The sequence below is a fragment of the Dasypus novemcinctus genome, chromosome 10 (assembly GCF_030445035.2).
Source record: "Dasypus novemcinctus isolate mDasNov1 chromosome 10, mDasNov1.1.hap2, whole genome shotgun sequence".
Lineage (NCBI taxonomy): Eukaryota > Metazoa > Chordata > Mammalia > Cingulata > Dasypodidae > Dasypus > Dasypus novemcinctus.
The window spans coordinates 103,598,100-103,615,066 of record NC_080682.1 but is presented as its reverse complement, the minus strand read 5'-3'; the positions used below and the strand labels follow the sequence as shown (position 1 = coordinate 103,615,066).

The following is a 16,967-nucleotide window of genomic DNA, read 5'->3' as shown; positions in this document are numbered from 1 at the left end:
CCCCTTTGTGGCATGGCACTCCTTGGACACAGCAGCACTGCACGTGGGCCAGCTCACCACGTGGGCCAGGAGGCCTGGGTTTGAACCCTGGACCCTCCTATATGGTAGGCAGATGCTCTATCAGTTGAGCCAAATCTGCTTCCCTCTAGCTTTCTTTTAATTGAAATTAACCTCCCTAGACTATCCCTCTTAACTACATTCACATTTAGAAATCGGCAGTGTTAGTTATACTCTGTATTTTTTTACCGTCAACTCTATCCATTTTCACACATTTATAACCCAGCTTATTAAACACTCTATACACATTCATCATCAACTCCCCCTTCTCAACCCACATCCACTTCCCTATTATTTCAATAATTAGAAAAAATAAGATGTAAAAATTCATTTTAATCTAATTTTCACTTATATGAATAAAAACGTAAATTCCATACTGTAGAGGAAGGAACAAGAATAAATTCCTGCTAAGACTAATAAATTATTTGATAAAATCTAATATTCTGATAATTTTTCTAAAACAAATCTGATCAAGCCACTCTCCTGTTAACCATTTCTGAAATAGTTCCTCATCACCCTCAGGGTAAAAATCTAAATTCCCTAACATGGTGTAAGAGGCTGTTGACAGGACCTGCCTGCTGGTGTAGCTCCATCTCTCTCCACTCCCTTGTGTACATCCAGGCCCCCAATATATCTAAAACCTGAAGTTTCCTCAGAGCATCACTAGGTTAATGCTTTTATGTTCTAGCAAAGGTGGTTCTTTGTGTTTGGAATTCCCTTCCCTATTATTTGGCCTCTTACTCGTCCTTCAAAACTTAGCTTAAGCATGATCTACTCTGAGAAGTTTACATGAATTCCACCTGTGATTTAAAAACCCGGCTCTGAGGTACTCCAGCATCTTCTAGCAGAGCACCTGTTCCAAGTATTGTAATTATCGGTGAATTGCCTGTGGAACTCCCTGAGAGCATAGGTATGCTTTGTATCTTAATATTTACATGTCTAGCACAGTAAATGATATACCATAGGAACTCAATAAATGTTTGCTATATAAATGTATGAATGAATGATCAGTGATTATATAATCATGTTTCAGATTCCCCATAAACAGGGATTAAATAGTTCAGAAGGTGTCCTGGTTTGAGATTTTTATGAACCTAAGAAAATATGTTCTTGGAATTAATCCCTTCCTGTGGGTGTGGAATGCTTTGATCGGCCTGAATTCAGCTGGGGGCCTCTGGAGTACTTCATTAAGGCGTGACCGAGGGTGGGTCTTGGTCCTCCTTGCTGGGGTGTTCTATAAACAGAGGAGAGGGCACAGGAGAAGAACTGTAAGCTATTACTCTGCCATGTGAGAGAACTCCAGGATCACCTACAGCCACAGAAAGACAGAGAAACCCCAAGAGGCTGAGAGAGAAGCCGGAGGCTGGAATCAGTGCAACAACCGGAAGCTGAAGAGACAAAGCCCAGAGAGAGATGAGCCATGTGCTGGGTCACCCACAGCTGAGCGCAGGGAGAAGGGGCCTGGAGGAGAAGGCACAGACCTCCACCATTGCCTTCCCACGTGGCAGGAGTCCAGGATCTGCCCACAGCCGACCTTTGGTGAGACAGCATCTTAATTTGGACATTTTCACAGCCTCAGAACTGCAAGATTTTACCCCAATAAATTCCCATTATAAAAGCCAATCCATTTTTGGTGTTTTTTCATTGGCTGCCTATAGTAGACTAAAACAAATGGCAAGATGACCACTATGTTTTTGCTGTCCTAGTTAGTTGACCTCTGTTATTTTACAAATGACATAGTTAACTGGTTTAGCTAATTAAAAATAAGTAATATTAGGATATAAAAAAATAAAATGCGAACAGAATGAACAACTGAAGCTAAAAGTGTTTGGCAAAGAATAAATAATATAGTTCCTAATCAAAAATATTGAGGGAAGCGGTTGTAGCTCAACTGATAGAGCATCCACTTACCATATAGGAGATCCAGGGTTCAAACCCTGGACCTCCTGACCCATGTGGTGAGCTGGCCCACTCTCAGTTTTTCACGTGTGGTACTGTCGTAACTGAGAAGTATTATAATTAACATAAACGTGTAAACATTGTTATGTGATAATATAGTATACTATACACACTATTCTGTAACTTGTTTCATTTACTTAACATTCCATCTTCCAGTCAAGTTGCCCCTACACAATTTGCTGAATAATCCATCTTTTCCTCAAAATTGAAATATCACCCTTTTCAGTTACTAAATTTTAAGTGGATTTGAGTATATTTCTAACATAAGTTTCATTATTTCTCTGTTTACTCATGTACTAGTATCAAGATGTTTTAATTACTGTAGTTTTAAAAATTAATTTTCACTGTTTGGTAAGCCTAAGCCTTTTTCATTATTAATCTTTTTCAAAATTTTCATGGCTATCCTTAGATGTTCATTTTTCCATATAAACTTACAATCAGCGTATCTAATTGAAAGAAAAATACTAGTAGAAAAATGACAAATTTATCTCAGAATCCCCCATGTTCTTGGCAATTTCTAATCTGCTTTCTGTCTTTATGGATTTGTCTATTCAGAACATTTCATATAAATGGAATCATTTAAGTAGCCTTTTGTGTCTGCCTTATTTCACTTAGCATAATGTTTTCAAGGTTCATGTATGTTGTAGCATATATCAGTACTTAATTCCTTTTTAAGATAGAATAGTATATCAGTCTGTGGGTATAGCACATTTTGTTTATCCATTCATCTTTTGGACTTTTAGGTTGTTTTCACTTTTTGGTTGTTACAAATAATGTTATGAATATTCATATATAGGTTTTGGTGTAGACATGTTTTCAGTTCTCTTGAATATCTACCTAGGAGTAAACCTGTCAGGTCAAATGTTAATTCTGTTTAAGCTTTTGAGGAACTCCCAAACTGTTTTCCAAAGCAACTGCATTATTCTTCATTCCTACCAGCAATGTATGAGAGTTCTAATTACTCCACATCTTTGCCAGCACTTGCTATTGTCAATCTTTATTATTGTTGCATCCATTAATATTTTATTCAGAGGCTTTATAAGAAACTGATATTGAATTATAACATGCCTTTTCATCTTTAGAGGAAATTATTAGATTTTTTTTACTATGCTTTCTTAATGGTGGATTATAATGAATAGATTTCCTAATATTGATAACAAGTTAATTTTACATGAAAAAAAAAAGAAAAAAATTTTTACGTGGGTCTGTTTTCTTTCATTGGAACTGGAATATGTATATTTACATATATGATATGTAGTATTGTAGTTCATAGGTTTTTTTCTTAATGAGAGTACAAGTTTCATTGTAAAGGGATGAAGTGTTTCATAAGCTAAAAGGCCCCATAACAAAGATGTTCTTGTTTAATTCTTGAATCCATTGGAGATGTTTATTATATGGAATTTTAAAAATTATTGGTAAAGTAACTTGAAATAGGCATGAATCTTCAGGTTTAGTTTATAGTGTCATTATTTTTATTCCTTATTTTTAATATTAAGGAATTAGGTAGTCTCTGAAAAGAAATGTTTTAATTCCATTAAAAATTCTGTTAAAATGTTTTTTAAATTCCATTTCTTATGTAAGGAAAATATAGTCATATTGGTAAATTTAAATCATTTTCAAAGTAAGAGTTTTTAGTTTTTTAAAATTTTTATTTCAGCTCTTGGTTTTTTTTTTTTTTTTTTTTTTTTTTTTTTCCACTTCTTACTCTGCTATCTCTGCCTTAGTGCAGTGCGTTTTAGAGCACAGATACCTGGCATATAAACTTCTTTAAACTCAGAACATCCAAAATGATTGTCAAAATTACAATGCTTAATGGATTCCAAGATGCCTATGAGATGTAAGGTGACCTATTACTTTTGTACTAAGGTAGAAGATAATACTGCTAGCAATAATAATTAAAAGATGCATCCCAGGGAAGCAGATGTGGCTCAAGCAATTGAGCTCCCACCTACCACATGGGAGGTCCCTGGTTTGGTATAGAAGGCTATAGAAGACAGTGAGCTGGTGTGATGGGCAGGTGCCATGAACTGATGTGATGAGATGATGCAACAGTAGACACAAGAAGAAAAACATAATGAGAGACACAACAAAGCACGGTGTGGAGGTTCCTGGTGCTTCCTGAAGAAGATGAGGAAGTCAGCGAGCTGACATGTTGGGCAGGTGCAGCAAGCTGATGCAACAAGAGACACAAGAAGAAAAAACAATGAGAGACCCAACAAAGTAGGGGATGGAGGTGTTTCAAGTGATTAGGCGCCTCCCTCCCACATTGGGGGTCCTGGGTTTGGTTTCTGGTGCCTCCTAAAGAAACAAGGAAGATGAACTGACACAGCAAGTGCAAACAGCGAGGGGGTGGGGAGAAACAAATAATAAAATAAATCTTAAAAAAAAAAAAAAAAAGTTGCATCCCAGTATCAGGAATGTTAAAATATGAAAACTATGTACCTAAGAATTTATGAATGCAGAAGATGTTATTTTACTAACAGCTCCTTTGTTTTGTAACTCTCGTAAAAGACTGGAATGAAGAAATAACTGGAAAATTTTCATGTTGAGAAGCTTATCAAATATTTCTTCTTGTTTTTTGTAGTTACCCCTATGTTGGTTGTTAATTCAATAAATATTTTTATTGCCTATTAAATACTAGGTACTCTAATAACAGCAGCTAACATTTAGATAACTTTTACTGTGTCTTGGCAGTGTTTTAGTACTTTATATATTTTAATTAGCTATATTTTACAGTATCCCTATGAGGGTGTTATTATACCAAGGTAGAAACACAGGCACAGAGAAATCAAGCAATTTGACCAAGGTCATGTAGCTAATAAATGGTGGAATTGGGATCTGAACACACATAATCTGACTCCAGTGTCTTTGCTTTTAACAATATTCCTGGGCATATACAGATGAGCAAATTATAGTCCCTCCTGTCACACAGCTCACCACCAGGCTGTATTTAAAGGTGTATTGATAAATTTACATGGCATTATTAAGTTATTGTACTTTTGGTAATGAGTGTTTATTTGTGTTTTTAGGACATTCAGTCAGAAGAAGGCTGCTATCGAAAGAGACTATGCACAGGTAAGCTTGGAAATGGAGGTCCCCATCCTAACTACACTCTTTTCCTGGCTGAAGGGCAGATATGGTTATTGGTATCCAACCTTAATATCCCCACATCTTCCTTTTCCTCTTATTTGTGGCAATCTCCCTTTGAGCCCCCTTTGCTCCAAAATCTTAGGGTGATAATCTAAGTTGCTCCTTACACAAAGAGGGTTGTGAATCTTTTATGAGAAGTCACTGTTTTCAATATTAGTATTTATAAGTTTACAAGTATAAATAATAAATTCATATTTAAAAGTAATTCATTCTCATTTATATGTCCCATTTTCTGCAGTTTTATGAAAGATTAATTTTTATTTTGTTCTATCTTTCATTCACTTATTTCTCATTAGAGCCCTATCGATAACTGGGTGTATACTTTCAGTGGATGGCATGGAGCTGTTTCTAGGGAAATTTAAGTTTTCTTTCTATTATTTTAATTAGAAATTTATTTGCCCCAGATAGCTAAATGTGTCAGGAAAAAATTATGTTGATATAATTAGGTTGTGGATGTGTGAGAATTAATAATATTCTTCCTTATATTAAAACTGTTTAACATAATTTGGAAATTTTGACCCTTGTAAACCATTACTTTCTATGTGTAACAGTGTTCTAAACTTGCTTCCCTTCCACCAAACTATGAAAGTAGTATTTATAGCAAAACTTAGAAATACAGGGAAGCATAAGAAGGAACATAAAATTAATGCCCTTATATGCGCTACATGGCAACCGTTATTGGTGCCCTGCTGTTCTTACTCTAATTCAGGAGGTTGGGTAGGATTTTTTTTTTGATGCTTTGCCAAGTTTTGGTTTTAGTTTTATTCTAATTGCATTATAATAAGGTTGGTTTTTGTCTATATGATAGTATTACAAGAGTGTTATTTATTCCTTGAAAGCTAGATAGAACTGAGACTAATACAGTCTAGTTTTTAAGTGTCTGTTGTGTGTCACGTGCTCTACATGATGAATAACATCAGTTCTAATACTTGTGTTGAACTGGTTTTTTATGCATATGCATTAAGTAGTAATAGTGATAGCTAACATGTATTGAATTCTTACACTGTGCCAGGTACTTTGCTTAGTATTTTACATATGTTATCTGGTTTAATTCTCTTAATAACCATGTGGAAAAGGGACAGTTATGGTACCCTTTACAGATGTTATAATACATGTAATTATACAACATATGAATTTTTATTAAATTGGGATTATAGTCTATGTACTGCTTTTAAAAATTTAATAAAAAGTGAACATTTTTTTCTGATATAGGTTTCTGTAAGATGGCTTAATTCTCCATTAGGGCATGTTCATAATTAAAATCATAATATAGTAAATTAAAATTACATGAAAAGTAGTAGGCCTCTGCCACAATCCAGTCTCCTTCCTGAGAGAACAGGTTAAAATCGTCTGTTTTGATTTTCCTGGTGATTTATTGTCATCTCTTTAAATAATGGGATTAATCAACATTCTTGATCTGCCAACTCTAGATATTATCACTTGATTACTTCTTTATAGTGAAAAATTAACTAATTTAGCCGTTCCTTACCAACCCGCTCTTTTTAATATAATTGTGGTACTGTTTTAGTGCTTCTGTTAGTTTTGTAACTTTAAGTAATAAATTTAAACTTTTATTTCTTGTTCTATCAAATATGTCGTATATATGTAGGTATATTTTATATGTGTGTGCCTACATATATATATACACACAATTAAGGGAGATTATATTTTACATAGTGATCAAATTTCCTCTTGAAAAATTTAACTATCAGGAAGATTATACTTCGTCTTGTTTGTAAAATCCTATATAATAATGTATGTAAACAACCTAAGAGATCTAATAAAGTATATTACAAAGGATCATAGAATAATCATATTCAGATATTAAAATGTTCTGTTGTCTTTCTGCTTGAGCATATTGAGCATATTTATGGAAATCCAATTAACTGACTCTTCTTACTTGTCTTATATGTCTTTTCGATGATCTTTTTCAGTTCTTCTTCCTCTTAAGTGTTTCCCAATTAATTTTTCAGTTTATTTCCTGAGATTATATAGACAAAGTGCTCTCCTTCTGGTGTGATCGCCTGAACAGTCCTTTTTTTTTCTTCTAGGTTTACTGGGGCCAGGGATTGAACCCTAGACCTCATCTGTGGGAAGCCAGTGCCCAACCACTGAGTCACATAGGCTCCCCTGAGTTGGCTTTCATTTGGTTGCTTGTTGTTTGCTTTTTATTTTCAGGAGGCACTGGGACTGAACCTGGGACCTCCCATGTGGGAAGCAGGTGCTCAACTGCTTGAGCTACATCTGCTCCCCTGAACAGTCCCTTTACATCTTGTCAATAATAGGGAAACACTTAAAATAATGGACACAGTCTATGGATTTTGCCAATATGCACTGATTGTTTCAAGCTTGTCTGCATTCTGTGTCTGGGGGCCTACTCTCATTGGGTGGTTAGTATGTAGAGAGAGAGGACAGCTACGCTATTTAAGTTATTTCTTGCTCTTTTTTCTTGGCTCAGTACAGAGTTGAAACTTTAGCAGGTAAATTTTTAAATTGAAACATAGAAAGTAGGATGGACAAATTTTGAGTGTATAGTTTGGTAACTTTTTATCAGGTGAGTATAGTCATATTAGTACTACTCAGATTAAGATATAGATATTATGTGGGCCCAGAAACAGTCATTACTCACACTGTCTAGTGGAACCCAGAACTCTAACTTTTTTTTTCAAATATCACAGTGTTTCGGAGTGGGTGTGGTTCAAGCAATTGAGGTTCTGCTTCCCACATGGGAGGTCCTGGGTTCGATCCCCAGTACCTCCTGAAAACAGGAAAGGAAACAACAAGCAAACAAATGAAAAAACCAGCTCAGGGAAGCTATGTAGCTCAGAGGTTAGGTGCCAGCTTCCCACATATGAGGTCCCAGGTTCAATCCCTGGCCTTGGTACCAGAAAACAACAACAAAACAAGTATCACGATGCTTATTGATAGACACAGGTATATAAAATCAGGGCCAGAACTATGACTTTTATCAGAATAGTTGTTGCCTTTGGATTTCTGCCTGATTTTGAACTTATATTAAATAGAGTCCTATAGTATGTACTCTTCTGTGTCTGATTTCTATAATAATTCAGCATTAAGTTTTTAAGATTTATACATGTTGCATGGAGCAGTTCATTTATTTTATTTTATTTTTTATATATCATTTTATGGTATTTTAACCATTTTCAAATGTAAAATTCAGTGGCATTAATTACAATTACAATATTTTGCTACCATCACAACCATCTATTACCAAAACTTTTTCTTCACCCCAAACAGAAACTCTGTGCCCATTAAGCAATAACTTCCCTTTCCTTCGTATCCCATAACCCTGCTAACCTCTTATCTATTCTATTGCTGTGAATTTGCTTTATCTAGGTATTTTATGAGTGGATTCATACAGTATTTGTCTTTTTGTACCTGGCTTACTTCTCAGCATATGTTTTCTAGGTCATCCATGTTTTAGCATGTATCAGAATGTTGTTCCTTTTATAGTCGAATAATATTCCATTGCATGGGTATATCATATTTTTTTATGTATTCATTTGTTGATGGACATTTGGGTTATTTCTTCCTCTTTGGCTCTTTAGAATATGCTGTTGTGAATGCTGACATACAAGTATCTGTTTGAGTCTCTGGCTTCAGTTCTTTTGGGAAAAACCTAGGAATGGGGAATGGAATTCCTGGGTCACATGGTAATTCTATGTTTGACTTTTTGAGAAACTGTTCTTTTTTGTTTTTTTTTTAGGAGGTTCTGTTGAACCTAGGACCTCAAATATGCGAAGCAAGAGCTCAACCACTGAGCTACTCCTCCGCATGTTAAGCTCTTTTTCACAGCAGCTGCACCATTTAATATTCCCATGAGCAATGCACAAGGATTCCAATTTCTCCACATCCTTGTCAACATTTATTTTCCCTTTTTTTTTTTTAATAGTAGCCATCTTAGTGGCTAACAAATTGATATCTCACTGTAGTTTTCACTTACATTTCCCTGAAGGCTAATAGCAGCTTTTCATGTTCTTTTGGCTATTTGTATGTCTTCATTGTAGTAATAGCTATTCAAGTTCCTTGTCCCTTTTAAAATTGGGTTGTTTGACTTTTTCTTGTTGAGTTTAGGAGTTGTTTATATATTCTGTATATTAAACCTTTATCAGATTTATGATTTACCACAATTTTCTCCCATTTTGTTGGTTCTTTTCACTTTCTTGATAATGTTCTTTGCACAATTAAAAATTTTTTTATCAAGTGCAGTTTATCCTTTTTTTTCCTTTTGTTGCTATTGCTTTTGGTGTCATATCTAAGAATCTATCGCTAAATACAAGGGCTTGACAGTTTTTCCCCATGTTACTTCCTAAGACTTACATGGTAAATTTCAATTGAAAGAAATGTAGGTGATAATCTAGGGACTATAACAGTGATTTTGGTGGTGGATGAAGATTGTGGTTAATAGGGTAAATTTAAAATGTTGCATCTTTTATAGAGTGTTAAGAATAGGGTGATACAAGGGAAAACTACAACTAAAGTAATTTATGAATGATAGTTAACAGTAATATTGTAATATTTTTGCAGCAATGGCAAAGAAGATATATCAATTCTAAGGGACAACATTGGGAGCTATAAGGGGCTCTGGGGTTTTTCCTTTTGGATTAATGAAAATGTTCTAAAATTGACCGAGATTATGACAGCACAATTCTGTGATGAACATGAGAGTCACTGAATGTACACTTTGAATGAATTGTACAATGAATGGGACTGTATAACACAGGAAATCCAGTGGTGGAAGATGGACTGTGGTTAACAGAATATGAGAATGTTCTCTCATGAAATATAACAAATACATAATACTAAAACAGGGTTAGTTGGGGGAAAATACACCAATTGTAAGATATGGGTTATAGTTAGTAGTAATATTTTGATGATGCTCTTTCATAGTTTGTAACTAATGTTTCTCAATGCTCGGCATTGGTGGTGGGCTGATGTATGGGAGCCCTGTTTGATGTATGCATGTTTGTTTTGTAGGTTTACAACTTTTACTATACACTTATTGTTTGTGTGTGTTCATGTATGAATAATATACTTCAATAATAAAAAAAAGCCTTATAGCCAGCAGTTATGGTGGCACTATATAATAGTGCAAAATACTGCACTATTTTGTTTAGTATATCCCTTCTTTAGTTACTAATATTTCATGAACATCTTTTTTTCTATATCATCATTAGAATAACTGCATATTACAGTTTTTGATAATTGTACTTCATTTTATTTGGTGAACCAGCATTTAATACCTTTTATTGGGTATTTAGGTTGTTTCTCGAGTTTTTTTGTTTTGTTTTGTATAAACAGTGTTAAACTGAAGTGCTTTGCATACATCTGATTATTTCCTCATACCAGTTACTACAAGTGAAATTTCTGGGTCAAAAGGCATCTCCATTTTTAAAGCTTTAGAACTATTACCAAATACACTGCAAAAAATATTTGTTTATGTTCCCTGCTGCAGTATATTAAAGCGTCCATTTCTCATGTTATTGCTACTATTCTGTGTATGTCATTAAAAAAATATTTTTTTTCTGTTTTTAGGCAACATTTGGTATTTCGTTTTAAGAAAAAAGTGTTGCCATTTAAACTGTGTGACATAGTACATTATTGTTGCTTACAGTTAAAAAAAAGCTCTTTCTGAATTAATTAGATTAATTTAAAAAATCATCTCTCTGTGTGGGGCTTATGTAAAAAGAAAAGTGTAAAAAATTGACTAAGGTATTTTTAAAACATCTTCATAATCAGAGTCTTACTCTTCTGAAAAACTTCTAGAATGAGAGCCATCTATTTCCTTGTTTTTCACACTGTATTACCTTCACTGCCACTTAAAGTATTAATGATGCAGAATTTCCAAATAATGTGCCCCATTATTGCCTCCTGGAATTTTTCCAAGTTGCCAACACTATTCTCCAAGGTTTCATGCAGGAGGTTTTTGATCTTAGCAGAGTGTCAATGGAAAGATTTTAGACAACCATCAGAACCCCCTCTTCAAATAGTCCTTAAATGTTTGTTGGTGGAAATGTCTAGGGATTGCAGTTGTTTCCTCAAGCTAATAGAACAACAGCTGAATTCTCACCATGTGCTGACTACATTGTGAAATGCTGTCAATGGTTAGATGCATCTAGATTTCATTAACTTTAAAATGTTAAAAATATGTATCTCATTTATAAAATTGATGAACTATGGTCCTTTTTTCCCTAAGTTATTTAGAGGTTTCATTGTTTGAAGAAAAGTTGAAACTTGGTAGGGCTTGTTAAAGAAAGGCGATGTATTCCTAATGGTTTCTTTCTTTCATAGACTGAGGGATAACTTATAAAATTAAACATTCCTAACTTTGTCAGATAAAATAATATAAAATATTAAATCCACTTTGGCCTTCTCTATTCTTTTAAAGTAAAGATTGGAAAGAAAAATTAAAAATATATTTCAAGTAAGTTTTAGGTATATACTTAGAATAATTGGGGAGAACATTTTTGGGTAACCTATAAAATGATATTTTAAGAGGTTAAAAGGAAATGCTTTAATAGTGTCTTTCTAAGAGATAGAAAGTATTGCTTACACAAACCCTCTCTGGAGTGAGAAAACAATTTTAATTTGCATGTGTAAATAGAGAACTAATCTCATCTTGTAGTTATTGCTATAACCACTGACTGCACATTTTTCAATTTATGGACACTAATTTAGACACTAATTTCTTCTATACAGTCGTAAGTCAAAGGAAGGAATTTTCAGTCTGAAACACATCAAATTAATGATACTAGACAAATTACTTGACTTCTCTGACCTTTTTTCCTTTTTTAAATTGAAGTTATGAGTTTACAAAACAATCATGCATAACATACAGGATTCCCATACACCACCACCAAAACCCCACATTATTGTAGAACATCTGCTATAATTGATAAAAGAACATTCTTTTTTTTCATTTTAAAAACAATTTGTTGAAGTGTAACATTCATACATGAACATACATGAACAATAATGTATAGTGAAAGTTGTAATCTTACAAAACAAACATGCATAACATCATACATGTATGGGAGCCTTTTAAGAATTTCAGTTTTTTCTTCATTAATGAAAGATGAATGATGACCACTCCCCTCCCTTCCTCTTAGGCTAGTTCTGGACATCACATGCAGTAATGAATATGAAAATACTTCCCAATCTGTGTGTACACGTATAACACATATAAGACGGACTTTATTGTTTTTACTGTGTTGGATAGTTTTCCTGATGTTTGTGAATTGTTGTAACCTGGTTCTGTTAAGTAATAGATTTCCTTGGTGGGAGGAGGAGGATGTTGAACTAAATTTGAGGGCCTTTTTTTTTTCCCCTTCATCTGTCAGTGTCTGTTTATCTTCCCGGCCTCTGCTTGTACCTTTACTAAATTTCCCTCTTCAGAAAGGCCCGTCCTGATGACCCCCCATCTAAACAAACCAGGGCCCACTGTACTTTTTTTTTTTGTAAAGCAGTTTTATTAAGATATATTTGCATATCATACACATCTAAAATGTACAATCAGTGACTTTTAGTATAATCACAGTGTTGTGCATTCATCAGCACAAAAAATTTTAGAACACATTTTAGGTGTGGGCAACAGTCTGTGCTGTGCAAGTCCAAATGACTGCAGTTGCCCGGGTAGACTGACGTAGCACCTGGCCCCCTCCTCCCCTGCCAGGAGAGGGGATGGACCCTCTGGAGTGCACAAAAGTCTAATCTGTGTTGGTTGAATGTGTCTGAAGTGCCCTGAAAGGCTGGGGGAGTACTGTCCCTTCTGCCCTTTAGGGAGTGGGGATGGAACCACCAGTGCCCAACAGTTCAGTCTGTGTAGGCTGAAAGTGCCTGCTGTTGCCCAGAGAGGCTGAGGAAACACCTGTCCCCTCCTGTCCTATTGGGGTGTGGGTTGGATCCACACGTGCCCAACAGTTCAGTCCGTGCAGGTCAAAAGTGCCTGCCATTTTCCAGAAAGGCTGAGGAAACACAGCTCCCCTCCTGTCCTACTTGGGGGCATGGGTGGAGCTACAGGTGTCCCAACTATTCAGTCTATATGGGCCAAAAGCACCAGCAGTTACCCAGAGAGTGTGGGGAAACGCTGCCCCCCTTGTTCTATCAGGAGCATGGGTAGAGCCACAGGCGCCCAACAGCTGAGTTTGTGCAGCTCCAAAGTGCCCGCAGTTGCCCACATAGGCTGAGGAAACATCAGCCCCCTCTTGTCCTATGGGGGGTAGGGTGGGGGTAGAGATGGAATCAAGGGTGCTCAACAAGCGCCTGCCATTGTCCTGAGAGACTGAGGAAACAGTTCTCCCCCATCCTATTGGGGGGCAGGGGTGGAGCTACAGGTATATGAGTCATTTGTGGGCCAAATGCTCCTGCAGTTACCCAGAAAGGCTGAATAAACACCAGCCCCCTCCTATCCTGTGGGGTAGGGGGTGGAGATAGCATCAAAGGTGGTCAAGAGACTAGTTTGTGCAGACCAAAAGTGCCTCCAGTTGTCCAGAGAGGTCGAAGAAACACAGCTCCTCTCCTATCCTGTTGGGGTGTGGGAATGGAGAACCAGTGTCTGTCTGTGCTGACTGAAAGCACCTGCAGTTACTCGGAGAGCCTGGTGCAGGTCCTGCTAGCTTCCTCCCTGCCAGAGGTGGGGCTGAAGCCTAGGCTAGGGCTGCAGGCTGATCTGGGTGGAAAGAAGCCAGACCCTACCTTCACTGAGACTTTCATTCAGCCCTGCTTCCCCTCATACTGAGGGCAGAGTTAAAATTGTAGCTACTGGCATTTTTCCGACTTGGACAGTTTCAAACTTTAGCTGTCCTTAGGATTATACTTTAGCCAGCTGAATTTACTAATCAGTAGCTGAAGTTAGTGGCTAACTGTCTTTTCCTCCGTTTTTGGGAAATGAGCTTCCAACTTCAGCCATGGAATAGCTCCCAAGTGGAGGATAAGCACTGACTTCTGGGGCATGGAGTGCTCTACCCATTTAACTTCACTGCAGATGGGCAGTCTCCTCCTTCCATTCTTTCAAGGATGCAGGATGCTCTTCTGGTCTCCTGCCCCCGCCCCCAACAGGTGCTTTAGATAGTTCTGTGTGATTACTATCTGCCCTGTAGGATGAACTGACTCTCAGAGTGTCTTACTTAGCTGCCATCTCCTTGCCCTTAGTTTTTCAAAGATAGTCTTTCTGGATATAAGATTCTTGACCTACAGTTTTTCTTTTTTAGTATCTTAAATATGCCTTCTTGCCTCCATGGTTTCTGATTTGAAAGCAACACTTAATCCTTTTTAGATTTTTAAATTATTTTATTATTTACTTAATCCCCCTCCCCTCTTTTGTGCATGCTCTCTACTCTCTGTGTCCATTCACTGTGTGCTCATCCTCTCTTTAGGAGGCACTGGGAACAAAACTTGAGACCGGGAAGTGGACTTGGCCCAGTGGTTAGGGAGTCCGCCTGCCACGTGGGAGGTCCGTGGTTCAAGCCCCGGGCCTCCTTGACCCATGTGGAGCTGGCCCATGCGCAGTGCTGATGCACGCAAGGAGTGCCGTGCTACACAGGGGTGTCCCCCACATGGGGGAGCCCCATGCGCGGGGAGTGCGCCCCGTGGGGAGAGCCGCCCAGTGCAAAAGAAAGTTCAGGCTGCCTGGGAATGGTGCTGCACACATGGAGAGCTGACACAAGAAGATGACGCAACAAAAAGAAATGGATTCTTGTGCCGCTGACAACAACAGAAGCAGACAAAGAAGAAGATACAGCAAGTTGACACAGAGAACAGACAACCAGCGTGGGGGGAAGGGGAGAGAAATAAATAAATCTTTAAAAACAAAAAAATCCAAAAAACTTGAGACCTCTCATGTGGTAGGCAGGAGCTTGAGCCATATCCGCTTCCTAATACTTACTCTTACTGGGTATCCCATGTATGTGATGAATTGCTTTTCTCTTGCTCTCAGGATTCTCTCTTTACCTTTGGCATATGACATTCTATTTAGTATGTGTTTGGGAGTAGGTCTGTTAAGATTTATTCGTGTGGGAGTACGTTGTGCTTCTTGGACATGGATATATATGTCCTTCAATAGGGTTGGGAAATTTTCTACCATTATTTCCTCTCTTTCATCTGTTTGTTGCCTTTTCTCCCTTTCTGGTAGTGGGGTTGGAGCCGAGGATGCAGTTTGTGTTGTAAGCGGTGGAGGCTGAGCTGTCCATGTTGCCCCACGAACTGATGAAGGCTTTTTGGTCTTTCTCCCCTGCCAGGAGTAGGGATGGAACTGTAGCTATGTGCAGTAATCTAAACTGTGCAGGGAAAGACCATCTGTAGTTGCCTGGAGAGGCTGATGAAGCTCCACATCCCTTCCTCCTCTGCCTAGGGCAGGGATGGAGCCGCAGGTGTGGGCAGGAGACCAAGCCATGCAGGTCCAAACTGACCACTGTTGTTCAGATGGACTGACAAAGCACTGGCCCCTCTTTGCTTCTGCCACAGTCAGGGATGGATCCACAGGAGATGGGCAGTCTCTTCCTTCCATTCTTCCAAGGATGTTGCAGGTGCTCTGTGGTCTCCTGGGCCTCCTAAATAGGTGATTTAGATAGCTCTGGTGAGTCCTAACTGCCTTGCAGGACGAGCTGACTCTTGGAGTGCCTTACTCTGCTGCCATCTTGTCCCTCCTCCCTAAGCCATTAATTTTTAAAATAAAATATGAGGACCTCTTTCTCATTAACGTTTATAAATATTTAAAAATCAACTAAAGAAGGAAAAAAACCTAAAAGAAAAAGGAAAGATGAAAAAGTTGAAATAAAAATCAGCTGAACATTAAAGCACTTGTCATTATTGTGGGAATTTCCTTTGGAGAGCCTGCTAGTTGTTACATTGGAAGTGTTTGAAATGTCTGTGTTACTAAATTGTCTAATGTTAATATTTGGTGATGGCACTATGATACGTTTCCTTTCAGGATATACCTTAATTTTGTCCCTTACTTGTTATCATCTAGAACCAAGACTATTCAAATACCTCAAAAGAGAATGGAATTGCAATTTATATGAGCAATGGTTTTAAAGAATAATGTGGTAGTGTTTTTTTATTATTATTTTAATTTTAATTTTTTAAGTCAACCATACACTTTATTTAAAAGTGGTTCTTTTTTTAAAAAAAAAGTACGTTTGTCTGGTGGTTTTGTGTCTCTCAGGAGCTCAATCTTGTGAAAGTTGATGTTTCCCTAGTTAGATCATAAGGTGAATGGGAGTCTAGGCCCTAGAAGGATTTACTACCTTTTTTCCTGATAAAGTACTATTATAAAATTAGAAGTTTATTTTAAGATACAGTAGTTTTTATATGCTGAGCAAATATTTATAGAGGACTCTTTTAGGTACTGTGGTATATAGCAGTGGCCAAAGAGGAAAAGAAGTCCTTGTACTTGCAGAGGTTACATTCTATGGTTATATGTAGTCGTCCAGTTAAATATATTCCTGGTATGGCATTATGGTGAATTGGAAAAAATGACCTTTGTAGTATTATGTGTATTGAGATTTAGCGAGCATACAGATGACCACCCTGATAGAAAAATATTGTAAAGAATGAAAATTTAAGTGAGATTGATCATATGACAGCAATTTGAAAAGTAGTATTTCAAGCACATGCAAAATAAACTTGTAATGTATCATTATGGGAATGCTAAAAGAAGGGAAATAGTATGGTAGAACTTTCATTTGAAGAGATGGGAACAGGTAACTTTTAAAAAATTTTTTATTGTAAAATTTTTTATTGGAGAAGTTGTGAGCTTACAATATAATTACGCATAATGTGCA

At 36.9% G+C, this 16,967-nt stretch overlaps 1 protein-coding gene across 2 annotated transcripts in view; it reads left to right on the top strand.

Moving 5' to 3' along the window:
- The window catches only part of FCHSD2 (FCH and double SH3 domains 2), a 359,152-nt gene that overhangs the window by 74,881 nt on the left and 267,304 nt on the right, over nt 1-16,967 (top strand). For both annotated transcript variants that reach the window (XM_058305914.2, XM_071218257.1), the window contains exon 3: nt 5,046-5,091. In XM_058305914.2, the coding sequence (XP_058161897.1) occupies nt 5,046-5,091 (46 nt within the window). The remainder of the gene's footprint in view (nt 1-5,045; nt 5,092-16,967) is intronic.